This window comes from Staurois parvus, unplaced genomic scaffold (assembly GCF_062004578.1).
Source record: "Staurois parvus isolate SC_StPar_1 unplaced genomic scaffold, SC_StPar_1.0 ptg002779l, whole genome shotgun sequence".
Classification (NCBI taxonomy): Eukaryota; Metazoa; Chordata; class Amphibia; order Anura; family Ranidae; genus Staurois; species Staurois parvus.
Window position 1 is genome coordinate 126369 of NW_028320575.1, and position 14551 is coordinate 140919.

The following is a 14551-nucleotide window of genomic DNA, read 5'->3' on the forward strand; positions in this document are numbered from 1 at the left end:
GAGAGACACCCAGCTAGTGAATAATGAGGAGGCTGGCCGCGGGTGGGACATTGAAAGCGCGACGGAGGTGCTGAGAGGAGACACATTGGGCTCTAATCCCCCGGACCGTCCGGTGGGGGAGGAGGAGGAAGGAGTAGACTTGGCTGCTGTGGCAGCGCCCGGACCGGAGGCCTCACAGGAGGTGGAGACTTGGAGGCTTGAAGAACGGCCTCTTTTAGAGCCTGGATGCTGGATGGAGAGTGATCTAGTGGCGAGAGATAAGATGACATCATCCTCTTCAGTGGGTTCCCTTTCAGAGTACCAGGAGTAGGTCTTAATTACTCCATGCTCCATGTGCTGAGACATCTGGTTAGTGCAAGCTATTCTCAGTTCTTTACAAGAGTCACAAACTTTCTACTGGTTTCTCAACCTTGAATGCACCACAGAAGTCACTAGTTTATTATTTTAATATCTTAATGCTTCATTCTTATCATTAATCTATTGTTCTATCTATGCGATCATGATATTATCTAACATATGAGCGCTGCATATATTTTTTATGGTCAATTTACTATCTGAAGTTCTCGAGGTTTACTTCCTATGCTAGCTGCTTGCTTAATTAATTAATTTATTCATTTATTTATTTATTTTTCGTATCAATTATCAGACACCTAGCGCTGTTGCACTTTACTCTATTTACTTATGACCTATTCTTCTCAAGTCCGGTCACGGATTGCTCATCTCCTCTTTACACACAGCACATAACTAAGCTGGATTCCAATCGCCACTGTGTGTAGGCTGCTGCAGCTACACTGTTGTTCTGACACATCGGACAAACAGGTCCGGGGGGGGGGGGGGGGGAGGGGCAGAACTGACATCTGAGGGGGCACAGCCCACCCCAGCACCCCCTAGATCCAGCCATGCTCAGTAGATCAAAAGAAGTTGATTGTATGGTCATATCCATCTTCATGGATATGGAGATTAGCGTTCAAATAAAACGATTGTCCGATAATGTCATCGTGTGTACCAGGCTTTACACAACTACAGCAAACAACAGATTCTGCTCCATCAGTAATGACAATTTATTGGGCCTATTCATAACAGTATGGAAAATATATTTCTGATGTCCGGTACTTTTTCATTTTGTTATAAATGAAAAGTAAAAAAAAAAAGCAGTTCCTTATGCATTTTGCTGACAGCTCCTATCATCTATTACTATGTACTCCTATGCTAGCTGCTTGCTTAATTAATTAATTTATTCATTTATTTATTTATTTTTCGTATCAATTATCAGACACCTTGCGCTGTTGCACTTTACTCTATTTACTTATGACCTATTCTTCTCAAGTCCGGTCACGGATTGCTCATCTCTTTACACACAGCACATAACTAAGCTGGATTCCAATCGCCACTGTGTGTAGGCTGCTGCAGCTACACTGTTGTTCTGACACATCGGACAAACAGGTCCGGGGGGGGGGGGGGGGGAGGGGCAGAACTGACATCTGAGGGGGCACAGCCCACCCCAGCACCCCCTAGATCCAGCCATGCTCAGTAGATCAAAAGAAGTTGGATTGTATGGTCAGATTGTAACATGTATAGTGAAACTGAAGGCCCACACAGGCGATCAGAAAATCAATCAAGAACTGACATCTGAGGGGGCACAGCCCACCCCAGCACCCCCTAGATCCAGCCATGCTCAGTAAATCAAAAGAAGTTGATTGTATGGTCAGATTGTAACATGTATAGTGAAACTGAAGGCCCACACAGACGATCAGAAAATCAAACAAAAATAAACACAAAGGTGAATAGACACACGCATACGTAAACAACGATCGCACCACACATGAGGAATCATCGCAAACATCAATGCAACCGTACCATAATCTGATCATCAGTACACAGCTTTGGAGAGCCGATCAGGACAAGTTGTGTGAAATGATCCGATTGGACTAGAACGAAAATGTTTCTAGTACGATACCAGATTGTATGATTTTTGTTTAATTAGTACAGTTTTTGTCCAAAAATACAATACAAATACAATACAATACATGACATCACTTTTGAATTTTTTCATAAATTTTGTAACATCTTCATGGATATGGAGATTAGCGTTCAAATAAAACGATTGTCCAATAATGTCATCGTGTGTACCAGGCTTTACACAACTACAGCAAACAGATTCTGCTCCATCAGTAATGACGCTTTATTGGGCCTATTCATAACAGTATGGAAAATATATTTCTGATGTCCGGTACTTTTTCATTTTGTTATAAATGAAAAGTAAAAAAAAAAAGCAGTTCCTTATGCATTTTGCTGACAGCTCCTATCATCTATTACTATGTACTCACCAAGCAGAAGGCAGTAGCAAAGTGCGACTGTAGGATGCATGTTAGATCTGCGTTCTGTATGATAACATGAATGAAATGTGCTGGAGAACACCTGTACCTTCATTTAAACCCCTCTCCTATCTCCTAGCTGATCCCAACTCCACCTCCCTCTAGCTCCTCCTAGCTGTCAGTCCTAGAACTGCATACTGCTCCCAGCCTGGCCTGCCTCTTCTCAGTCCTCTGTTCTTCTTCTTGCAGCTACAGCTACACAGCCTGTCCTCCTCCTCTTCGCCTCGCTCCCCTTTAGCTATCAGTCCCACACACACTCAGTCCTGTCCGCACTTCTCTCTGCTCCTGTGTCCCCTCCTCTAGTTTTTAGCCCTGATGAAGACCTTCTCTGAAGCTGGTCGCACTCATGTACATTTTTCTTGTTCAGCCTGAAGGCTGCAAGAAAACAAAAACTTAACAGGTCACAACCCTGCAGATAATTCCCCAAGTAGCACAATCATTACTGAGACACGTCTCCATGTTCTTACCATGTTGGAGAGTCCATAGTGGGACTTCTTCTGGACTGTAGACATCTTTTCTTTAGATATGGGCTGGAGCTGACGGAGGAACAAGGTGACTCTCTGTCCTGTCTACAACTACAGGAAGCAGAAAATGAAAAATGGTGTCACAGCTTGGCAATGTGCCAGGAAAAAACAATACTTTAACAGTATGAAACACCAATAGAGATCCAGCTACTAGAGGAGTGGAAGGGTAGGAGGCCCTAAGGCTGTCTGATTTCTGAACCAGTCACAGTCACGTAGCTGTTTGTTGCATGAGTTGTTTTTTTCTTTCTTAGGCGTGTGTTAGCTGTTCAGATGCACAGTTCTTATTACCAGTGGTAGGACTTATGCAGGGTCACTTTTGAAATGCATTCAAGAAGGACATATGTGAACAATGCAATGGCACCACATCCTAAACAAATGAAGGTACATTGACCCTGGGTCCACATTTATGTGGATTTAACCACTTGAGCTCCAGAGGATTTACCCCCCTTAATGACCAGGCCTCTTTTTGCTACTCGGCGCTGCACTAATTCAACTGATAATTGCGCGGTCATGCAATGCTGCACCCAAACGAAATTTACGTCCTTTTTTCACACAAACAGAGCTTTCTTTTGGTGTAATTTGATCACCTGTGCGCTTTTTATTTTTCACGCTATAAACAAAAAAAGGCCAAAAATTTTGAAGAAAAACAATATTTTTTATTTTCAGCTATAAAAAATATATAGTAAACTTAAAGTTAGTTATAAATTTAGGCCAAAATGTACTCTGTTCCATGTTTTTGGTAAAAAAAAATCCCAATAAGTGTATATTGATTGCTTTGTGTGGAAGTTATAGCGTCTACAAACTAGGGTATAAATACTGCAATTTACGCCATTTTTCTGCTATACAGCGCTGCGCTAGTTTAACGGACAATTGCGCGGTCATGCAATATGGTACATAAATGAAATTTACATCCTTTTTTTCCCCACAAATTGAGCTTTCTTTCGGGGGTATTTGATCGCCTGTGCGGTTTTTATTTTTTGCGCTATAAAAAAAAAGGCTGACAATTTTGAGGACAAAAAAACAATATTTTGGACTTTTTGCTATAAAACATGTCCAGTAAAAAAAAATGCAAAAATCAAATTTAGTCATAAATTTCTGCCAAAATGCATTCTGCGACATGTCTTTGCTAAAAAAACCCAATACGTGTAAATTAATTGGTTTACGTGAAAGTTATAGCGTTTACAAATGGCGGGAAAGATACTGGGATTTTTAGGGGTTTTTTTTAATACTAATAATGGCGGCGATCAGCGAATTATGGTGGCGATCAGTGACTTATGGCAGCGTCCAGCAACTTATGGCTGGACTGCGGGACTGCGGCAGACATTCTGACATTGGGGGGTACTGACTTGGGGTCACTGACATCCCCAAAAACACTAATACAGTGATCAGTGCAAAAAAAAAAACTGACACTGTACTAATGGCAATGGGGAGGAAGGGTTTAACTTTATTTTGCAGGGAAGGGTTATAGGAGTGAGGGGAGTGTTTTACTAGGGGGCGGGGGGGTGTGCTGGACGGGACAAGGCTGATCGAGAAAGAAAAACTGTTCTTTCTCGATCACCTCATGCTCGAGCTGTCAGGGAAGTGACAGACAGCACAGCTACTGCAGCTGTGCTCTCTGTCACTGTTTGCCGCCGATCGCCGGGACATAGCCGCTAAGGAGCGGCTGTGACCCAGCGACTGACATCTGTGGCAGACAACCGTGGGATAAATAGGGCGTCTTAAAACGTGGTTTTGCCTGTGAGTGCCGCCCTGCTGCCGTACATGTACAGTGGCTGGGTGGCATGCGGTTAAACACGTTTTTCAGTTTGTAGAAATGCACTACAGTCCATTTAACATGATTTCCAATGGCTCTAGTTCCCATCTGCATTTTGAGCTAGTGCATTTTTCGGAAGGGCAGGAACTTTTTTTCTTGCAGCAGATTGCCTTTTGCATGTAATAGACTTCAATTGAAGTGCACCAAAAACGCAAGTGTTTTTGATGCATTTTTTATGTTTTTTTTTGTATTTGCTGATAGAAAAGTATGACAGTTCTGTTCGTGTAAATAAAACAAAAGAAACCTCCTGCCCTACTCAAAATTGGACTAATAATTATGAGGAGGGGGCTGCTAACACCCAACCATATACCAAATGGATAATGAGCAAAATCTAAAGCGAATTGGTGCAGCGCTACCCCAATACTATACTACTCCCTTACTGGCTTATCCCAAAACACAGGTAATTAAACCAATATATGATGTACGATAAATATGCAAAATAGAATAGAATGCACATAAACAGTTTAGGACATATAAAATATTCATAAAAACTTATAAGTGACTAAAAATGCCACCAATGCAATACAGTGATAACAACAAATCAATCTCATTAAGTGAGCTGATCTACTAACATGAAAAAAATAAATTATTATTATTATACAGGATTTATATAGCGTCGACAGTTTGCTGAGCACTTTACATTATGGTGGGAGACAATACACGAGACAGTACAGTAACAATACAATTCAATACAAGAGGGATTTGAGGGGCCTGATCCTTGGAGTTTACAATCTAGGAGGGAGGGGCTAGTGGTACAAGAGGTAATAACTGTGGGGGATGGAATGGTTGGAAGAGTAGAGGATTCCAGTATTAGCTGAGGGCGGGGTAGGCTTCCCTGAAGAGAGGTTTTCAGAGTGCGCCTAAAAGTAAGCAGAGTAGGCGATAGTCTGATGGAATGGGGTAGGGAGTTCCAGAGGATGGGGGAAGCCCTGGAGAAGTCCTGGAGACGAGCATGGGAGGAGGAGACCAGGGAGCTAAAAAGTAGGAGGTCTTGCGAGGCGCGGAGAGTATGGTTTGGGTGATATTTGGAGACAAGATCGGTGATGTAGTTTGGGGCAGTGTTATGAATGGCTTTATACATAAGTGTTAGCGTTTTGAATTTTACCTGTTGGGCAATTGGAAGCCAGTGGAGGGATTGGCAGAAAGGGCTGGCAGATACAGAGCGGTTAGTAAGGTGGATGAGTCTGGCAGCAGATGGGGGGCACAGTCTCTGATGGGGGTGCTGCTTCAGATTGAGTGCGGCTTAGAACGAGTGCATAGAAGAAGCAGTTAAACGCAGCAATCTAATTATGCCTTCTCTACTTTCACAGGTAAATGCACCTTTCTCCTACCTCCACTCTTAACTCAAACGCATTGACTCCTGCTATATTCAGAACAAATGGTGTATTTATATTTGTGTATATGTTAACCAGCTCTCACCTTTAGTTGCACCCGTTTTACGACTGGTGTCTGTTTCCTGAGAGAAACATCCCTCACTACTCATGTGATCCTTATCAGCTTCTAATTGGGGTGGAGTTGAATGCTCATTTGAGCATCTCCCTATAAATTTAGATCAGCTCATGGGGGAGATCTCTGATGGGGGTGCTGCTTCAGATTGAGTGCGGCTTAGAACGAGTGCATAGAAGAAGCAGTTAAACGCAGCAGTTGAACTAAAGCAGGAGAACTCAAGCAGCAGGAAGACACAACAACAGCAAGAAGCTCTACTGCATGCTGGAAGACTGCAAGCAAACACCCTGGGAAACCTCTTACATGCCTGAGTCCCACTCTGTGTACCTTTATATAATACACCCCTCTTCTCCTTATCATATTACTATCCTCTGTTCCCAAATCTCATTTCTTTACCCCTCTGCTCCACCCCACAACCTGTACATCTCCCCCTCACTGCTATCATCTCCCTACTATTGCTCTCTTCACCTCCCCAAAATGCCTCTTCCACTCCTTCTCATTTTCCTCTCCTCCGTTCCCAAAATCCATTCACTATATCCCTCTGCCCCTCCCAAACAATTGTATATTGTGTCCTCACTGCTTCCTTCGCCCCTCTTTGGCACCCACCACCTCCTCCTATTACTCCGCTCTCCCACTGACCCCAACACCTCCACTAGGAGTTTCTCACGCTCCGGCACATCCCGCTCCCATGCCACCTTTCTCACCCTTCTCCTCCTCCTAGCCGCAGGGGACATCTCCCCAAATCCTGGCCCTCCACCTCCCTCACCCGCTCAACACCCTCCCACCTCCACGTCCTACTGCAACCCCCACAACTTAGTATCTGTCCCCCTGCTCCCTAAAATCTCCCCCCTGTTTTCATGTGCACTCCTGAACGCCCGTTCGGTGTGCAACAAGCTTACCGCCATCCACGACCTCTTTGTTTCCCGCTCCCTCAACCTCCTAGCGATCACGGAATCCTGGATCCAGCCCACTGACTCTACCTCCCCTGCTGCACTCTCCTACGGAGGTCTCACCTGGACCCACTCACCCAGGCCTAACGGTCGTAAAGGTGGTGGGGTTGGTCTGCTCCTGTCACCGCAGAGCACCTTCCGAGTCCTCCCAAACCCCCCCTCCCTATCCTTCTCCTCCTTCGAGGCCCACTGCGTCCGACTATTCTCCCCAACCCCCCTGAAGATTGCTGTGATATACCGGCCTCCTGGATCTATACCCCGCTTCCTGGATGACTTCTCCTCCTGGCTACCCTTCTTCCTCTCCTCTGAGCTACCCACCATCATCCTTGGGGATTTCAACATCCCTGTCAACCTCGACAACCCAGACACAGCCCATCTCCTCCACCTAACCTCCTCCTTTGCACTTGCACAGTGCATACAATCCACCACCCACTCTGACGGAAATATCCTGGACCTTGTCTTCTCCAACCGCTGCGCTCCCCACAACCTCACTAACACCCCCTTCCCTCTCTCTGACCACAACCTGATCACCTTCTCTATCTCCTCGTCCTCCAACGCCTACCCCTCCAAATGTCACACTACTACCAGCCGTAACCTCCGCAACCTTAACCCTGCCTCCCTCCACTCTGCAGCTGACCAACTCCACGACCGCATCCTCCCCCTGTCCTGCCCCAACTTGGCTTTGACCGCCTACAACAATGCGCTCTCAACAGCCCTTGACTCACTAGCATAATAAATTAAAACTCATAAGTTTCCCACATGAAAAGTCAACCTTTCACCCTTGAAAGTGCATAAAACAATTACCTTTCCATAATTTACAAACATATACCATAATCTCATATAAACAACATAATGTCCATCAAAAGTCCCATATAAAAAAAAGTCCAAAAAAGTAAAGTCCAGAAATCTATAAAATAATAAATTGTGCAAATAACACTCCTCACTTCTTCAATCTTCCAACTGTGACAATATCCAAATCTTCCCTTCAATCCAAAAAGTACCTCAAAAAAACAAACTAGATATGGTGCATTATCTTTAAAATCAATAAATGTGATAGCATGCAACACACTAGTGACATAACATCACGCATGTGAAGTGGAAAAACACAACACACCACTTAGCTAGTGGTCCTGTGAAACCACCACTGCAAACGTGACAGTCTACAGAACACACTATGTGATCAGTGATAAATGGTGTCAAATACGTGCCACTCCACGTGTAGGATAAATACAATTACCCCCTTGAACTTTGTGCCACATATAGTTGCCTTCACTGGGGGTATATCATCCTTGACAGTAGTAGACAGTAAGAACTTCCTCACACAATGACGGGCATCGGGATCCCCGTTCCTCACAGGACAAATGGGAGCAGACTCAGTGGAGTAGTATAAATGGTAACATAATTTATTAGTAACAGCTTACATGGTAAAATTGCCGTCCATCCTCGCTGGTCTCCGTACTCTGCTGAGACCTTCTCCAAAATGGCCGCTCTGCACCTTCCGGCCTAGCGTCTGACGTCACGTCTCTGACGCGTTTCGTCACTTCCGACTTTTTCACAAGGGATCCAGACGTCAACGCGGCGGTACCTCTTATACTGCCAGAGACCTGGCAGAATAGCCCGCCGCCATTTTAACTAAGGGCATCATACGCCGAAGCCTCATATTAAACACCATAAGCGGCCGACTATAGCATTATTTCTCCCATACACAAACAGGGAGAAGATGGACGGTAAACATACAAAACAATATACAAATACATATTAATACCAACTAACTCATATATTCCATCAGATATCACTAATTTAGGCTCCGATAGAATACAATGAACTATTATATTAAAATACATAAATGAATATATAACACATCATCATTTAACAAGAATATTATGGGAATATCACCCTCTACTGGTCTAAATAAAACATATCCTTCAACTAAATATATATATATCTCTCCCAACTTCAATCAATAGGCAAATAACTCCCACTAATAATAATTAATAAAATCTGTACAGTACACATTAATATATACCACCTCTAATTCATAGATCTTTTCTCTTACCCTAAACGGCAGTAAAAATTAATATTACTACATTACTCAGTTCCCACATTATTAATAAATTCATATCCATTCATCATTAGTACTAAAATATTTAAAATCTAAAATAAAATTATAATTATAAAATTATAAGATATACTTTCCTATCTTCACCAGTCTGAGTGACTAAAATACATCAGCTAAACTAAATTTCCTTGTCAAAACCCTATTCTCTCCAGTATATCCATACCTATTTTACCAATCAGAGATAAAGCAATTGAGATCTAAATCAATATTCAGGCCTCTAGGTTTTAAAGTGTGCAGCTGGTAGATCCAAAATGTCTCATTCCTAGACAACATCTGGACCCTATTCCCCCCTCTCCAATGGGCTTCCATCGTGTCAATCCCACAAAATTTAAGAACACTAGGGTCTGACCGATGAAATTCCTTAAAGTGTCTTGATACACTATGGTCCTTTTTTCCTTTTACGATGTTTCTCACATGTTCTTTTATTCTATCACTGAGTGTCCTTTTTGTTCTGCCAATGTACTGTAATTTGCAGGGGCACTCCAACAGGTATGTCACATATTTAGTACTACAAGTAATAAATTTTTCTATTTCAAATTTTTCCTTTGTATACGAAGACTCAAAACTAGAAATTTTCCTTTTGGTGCTGGTGGTTTTACACACCTTACACTTTCTACATGGATAAAACCCCTTATAATCAAACATCTTAATACCTTTAAAATTAGGAGGTGATAAAGCTCCTTTCACCAGAACATTCCTTAAATTATTATTTTTCCTATAGATGAAAGACGGTTTTTTTGGAAGATGGGTCCCCAAAGTAGCATCTTTTGTTAAAATCGGCCAATAACTATTAAAAATATTTTCTATATCCTTATAATGACAGTTAAAACGAGAAATAAAAGCAAATTCTCCTATCCTGCCATCCCTTCTTTTTACATTATCCTTCTTAATTTTGCCCTCCCCTAAATAGTTTCGGCTAATTTTATATCTTATTTTTTCCAATTTCTCAGAATCATAGCCTTTTTGAATAAATCTTTCCTTAATTATATCAGACTGTATAATGTAATCTTCGAGTCTGGAACAGTTCCTTATGATCCTAGAGAACTGTCCCCTAGGAATGCCTTCTATCCATTGAGGGTGATGGCAACTATTCGTAGGGATAAACCCGTTTCTATCTGTTTCTTTAAAATGCGTTTTAAAATATAATTTATTATTACATTTAAAAATATTCAAGTCTAAAAAATTTGCCGAATGTATGCTACTATTCTGTGTAAAACCTAATCCAAATTCGTTATTTCTAACGTGATCCATAAAATTACCCAAATTCTCAACCGTACCATCCCACACCATCACTATATCGTCAATGTATCTTTTCCAAATCCTCAACCACTCTTTACCATATATCTCTCTCGCTTCCCATCTTGCTAAAAAAATATTAGCTAGGCTGGGCGCAAATTTTGCGCCCATCGCTACACCTTTAATTTGTTCATAAAATTCTCCTTGGTACCAAAAATAATTCCTTCCCATACTAAATTCTAATAATTGAATAATTAATTTCCTTTGTTTTCTATGTAGATCTGTGTAATTTTTCAGACCCCATTTAATAGCTGTGATACCATCATTGTGTTTGATACTGGTGTATAATGAGTTTACATCTATAGTGACCAGGATAGTTTCCTCAGTTACCTCTAATCCCTCCAATAAATTAATAACATCCTGACTATCCTTTAAATATGAGGGCATATTTTTCACTATCGTTTGCAAGAAAAAGTCAACATATTGACCTATCCTAGAGTGTATAGAGTCAATACCATTTATGATGGGTCTCCCAGGGGGTTTATCCAAACATTTATGTATTTTAGGTAGTATATAAATAAATGGTGTTTTACAACATGTAGGAATGAGATATTTCGCTTCCTTTTCATTAACAATCGAATCCTCTCTGGCCTTATTTATTATCTTTTTCAGCTGCTTTCTATATTCATGAATAGGGTTTTTAGTTATTTTTTTTATAAGTGTCCTTATTTAAAATTCTCTTCATCTCTTCATCATAAAAACTTCTATCCATAACCACCACTCCCCCACCCTTATCTGCTGGTCTAATCACAATATTTTTCTTTTCTTTAAGTGTTACTAAACCTTGATGAAATCTTTCTTCTTCTTTAAATTTACGGTAGTTCAGACTATAAAGATCATCCACAACCATTTGTTTAAAAACCTCTAAATTTTGATTTCTAGAGTTCATAGGGTTAAAAGTGGATTTATTTTTTAAATCACTATGAATAAAAATAGACCTACTAATATGGTTTTCAGACTGGGAAGGGCCTGGTAGAGATAAAAAATATTTTTTAATAAGTTTTCTGATGTATTTATTAATATCGATATACGTTTCGAATTTATTCAAATTAGCCTTCGGGGCGAACTTTAAACCATTATCCAGCACTTTTACTTCATTTTCTGTCAGGGGAACCGAGCTCAAATTGTATATACCTTCTCCTATGTTTCTTTCCTTTTCCTTTTGTTTTCGTTCCCTCTTCCCTGTTCCAAGTTTTCGGGGTTCCCACTTGGGGGTTTCCAACCTTCCTCCCATCTGACTGGTGGACCTCTCTCCCAATTTTCTTTGTAGAAGTTCGGGGGATACCTTTGCCCTCCCTTCCCCCAATACGGTGGTTGAAAGAAAGGTCTTTGCGGAGGCGGACCCCACGGGGGCCTGCCTCTGTCTCACCTCTGAAAATTTTCCCCATTTCTATAATCCCTTTGGGCATACTCATTATTCCTAAAATCCCTAGGGGTATTGTAATCATTATTCCACCCATCAAAGGGCTGGAATCTATTGAATACGGGAACATTATACATCTGTCTATCGGGGCTCACAGGTTTTTTTGAGGTACTTTTTGGATTGAAGGGAAGATTTGGATATTGTCACAGTTGGAAGATTGAAGAAGTGAGGAGTGTTATTTGCACAATTTATTATTTTATAGATTTCTGGACTTTACTTTTTTGGACTTTTTTTTATATGGGACTTTTGATGGACATTATGTTGTTTATATGAGATTATGGTATATTTTTCTTGACTCACTAGCGCCTTTAACCACACGCAACATCAGACCCCGACCGCTCCAGCCCTGGCAGACTGATCACACCAAAACCCTCAAACGACAAAGTCGTGCCCTGGAGCGACTATGGCGCAAAACCAAATCCCAACAAGCTTTCACCCGCTATAAATTTGCCTTCCGCACCTACACCTCCTCCCTCCATGCTGCCAAACAGGCCTACTTCTTGACCCTCATCAAGGCCCTCTCCTCCAATCCTCGCCGACTCTTCTCTGCCTTCAACTCTCTACTCTCTCCACCCCCACCTCCACCCAGCACCTCACTCACTGCCCTTGAGATTGCCAATCACTTCAAAAACAAGATTGACACAATTCGCAAGGACATTGCCGCAACTCACACGCCCTCTCAACCCGTCCCCTCTCACACAGCTACCCCCTTATCCCCCCTCCCCCTCGACATAACCCGCAGGGACTTTGTCGCTGCTCAAACTCTCTCCAACCCCCTTCACCCTCACTCAGCTACCCCCTCATCACCCCTCTCCCACGGCCCCACCACTGCTCTGACCTCCTCTTCCACCCCACCCTACATTCCTCATACTGAAGCTCCCCCCACACTCCGCACCTTTGACCTTACTACCATCGAGGAAGTCTCCAAGATCCTCTCTGATGCCCGCCTCACCACCTGCCCCCTCGACCCTATCCCCTCACAACCTTCCTCCTCCTCCATCCTACGCTCCCTCACCCACATCTTCAATCTCTCCCTCTCCTCAGGCACTTTCCCCTCCCCTCTGAAGCATGCACACATCACCCCCATACTTAAAAAGCCCTCCCTGGACCCCAATGACCCGAACAACCTCAGACCCATCTCCCTGCTCCCTTTTACATCTAAACTCCTCGAGCGCCTAGTCTACGCCCGCCTATGCTCTCACCTCAACGACAACAACCTCCTCGATCCCCTACAGTCCGGCTTCCGTCCCCTACACTCCACCGAAACTGCCTTACTCAAACTCTCCAACGACCTGCTAACCGCCAAAGCTAATGGCCACTATTCAGTGCTCCTACTCCTTGACCTCTCTGCGGCCTTCGACACAGTCGACCACCCCCTCCTCCTTAAAAAACTACACTCCCACGGCCTCAGAGATTCTGCTCTCTCCTGGCTCTCATCCTACCTGTCACAACGCTCCTTCAGCGTTACCTATAATGCTACCACCTCCCCCTCACTCCCCCTCTCTGTTGGGGTCCCTCAAGGCTCTGTCCTCGGGCCCCTTCTCTTCTCCATCTATACCTCCTCCCTTGGCCAACTCATACACTCTCACGGCTTCAACTACCACCTCTATGCCGACGACACACAAATCTATCTCTCAACCCCCGACCTCACCCCCTTGGTCTCAGCCCGTATCACACACCTACTGAGCGACATATCAGACTGGATGTCGCTCCACTTCCTTAAATTGAACCTCTCCAAAACTGAGTTTCTTGTCTTCCCCCCAGCCCGGACACCACCCCCCATTGATTTCTCCGTCACGTCCAACAACGCTACCATCAAACCCGCCCTGCAGGCCAGAGTACTGGGTGTCATTCTGGACTCCAACCTATCCTTCCAGCCCCAAGTCCAATCTTTAACAAACTCGTGCAGACTCCACCTCCGCAACATCGCCAAAATCCGCACGTTCCTAACCCCAGAAACCACTAAACAGCTCATCCACTCCCTCATCATATCATGACTCGACTACTGCAACTCCCTCCTCACTGGCCTGCCTCGCCGCTGGCTATCCCCGCTTCAGTCCATCCTGAATACGGCTGCCAGACTCATTCACCTTTCCAACCGCTCTGTCTCCGCCACCCCCCTCTGCCAATCCCTCCACTGGCTTCCGATTGCGCAACGGATCAAATTCAAAATCCTAACGCTGATGTACAAAGCTGTCCACCATACTGCCCCAAACTACATCACTGACCTAATATCCAAGTACCGCCCAGCACGCACACTCCGCTCCTCACAAGACCTCCTTCTCTCTAGTTCCCTGGTCTCCTCCTCCCATGCCCGCCTCCAGGACTTCTCCAGGGTGTCACCCATCCTCTGGAACTCCCTGCCCCAACCCATCAGATTATCACCTACTCTCCTCTCCTTTAGGCGCACCCTGAAAACCCATCTCTTCAGGGAAGCCTACCCCACCCCCTGCTAACTTGCCGACCTCCTCCACTCTTCCTACCACTCCATCCCCCACAGCTATCTCCTCCTGTGCCACCACCCCCTCCCTCCTAGATTGTAAGCTCGAAAGAGCAGGGCCCTCGATCCCCTCATGTTTTGCATTGTATTGGTATTGTTCTGTCA

The 14551-nt window shown here is 43.6% G+C and overlaps 1 protein-coding gene across 1 annotated transcript in view; it reads right to left on the reverse strand.

Moving 5' to 3' along the window:
- The window catches only part of LOC149429137 (uncharacterized), a 40433-nt gene that overhangs the window by 15709 nt on the left and 10173 nt on the right, over positions 1 to 14551 (reverse strand). The window contains exon 2 of the mRNA XM_089666688.1: positions 2649 to 2750. Coding sequence (XP_089522814.1) covers positions 2649 to 2750 — 102 coding nt within the window. The remainder of the gene's footprint in view (positions 1 to 2648; positions 2751 to 14551) is intronic.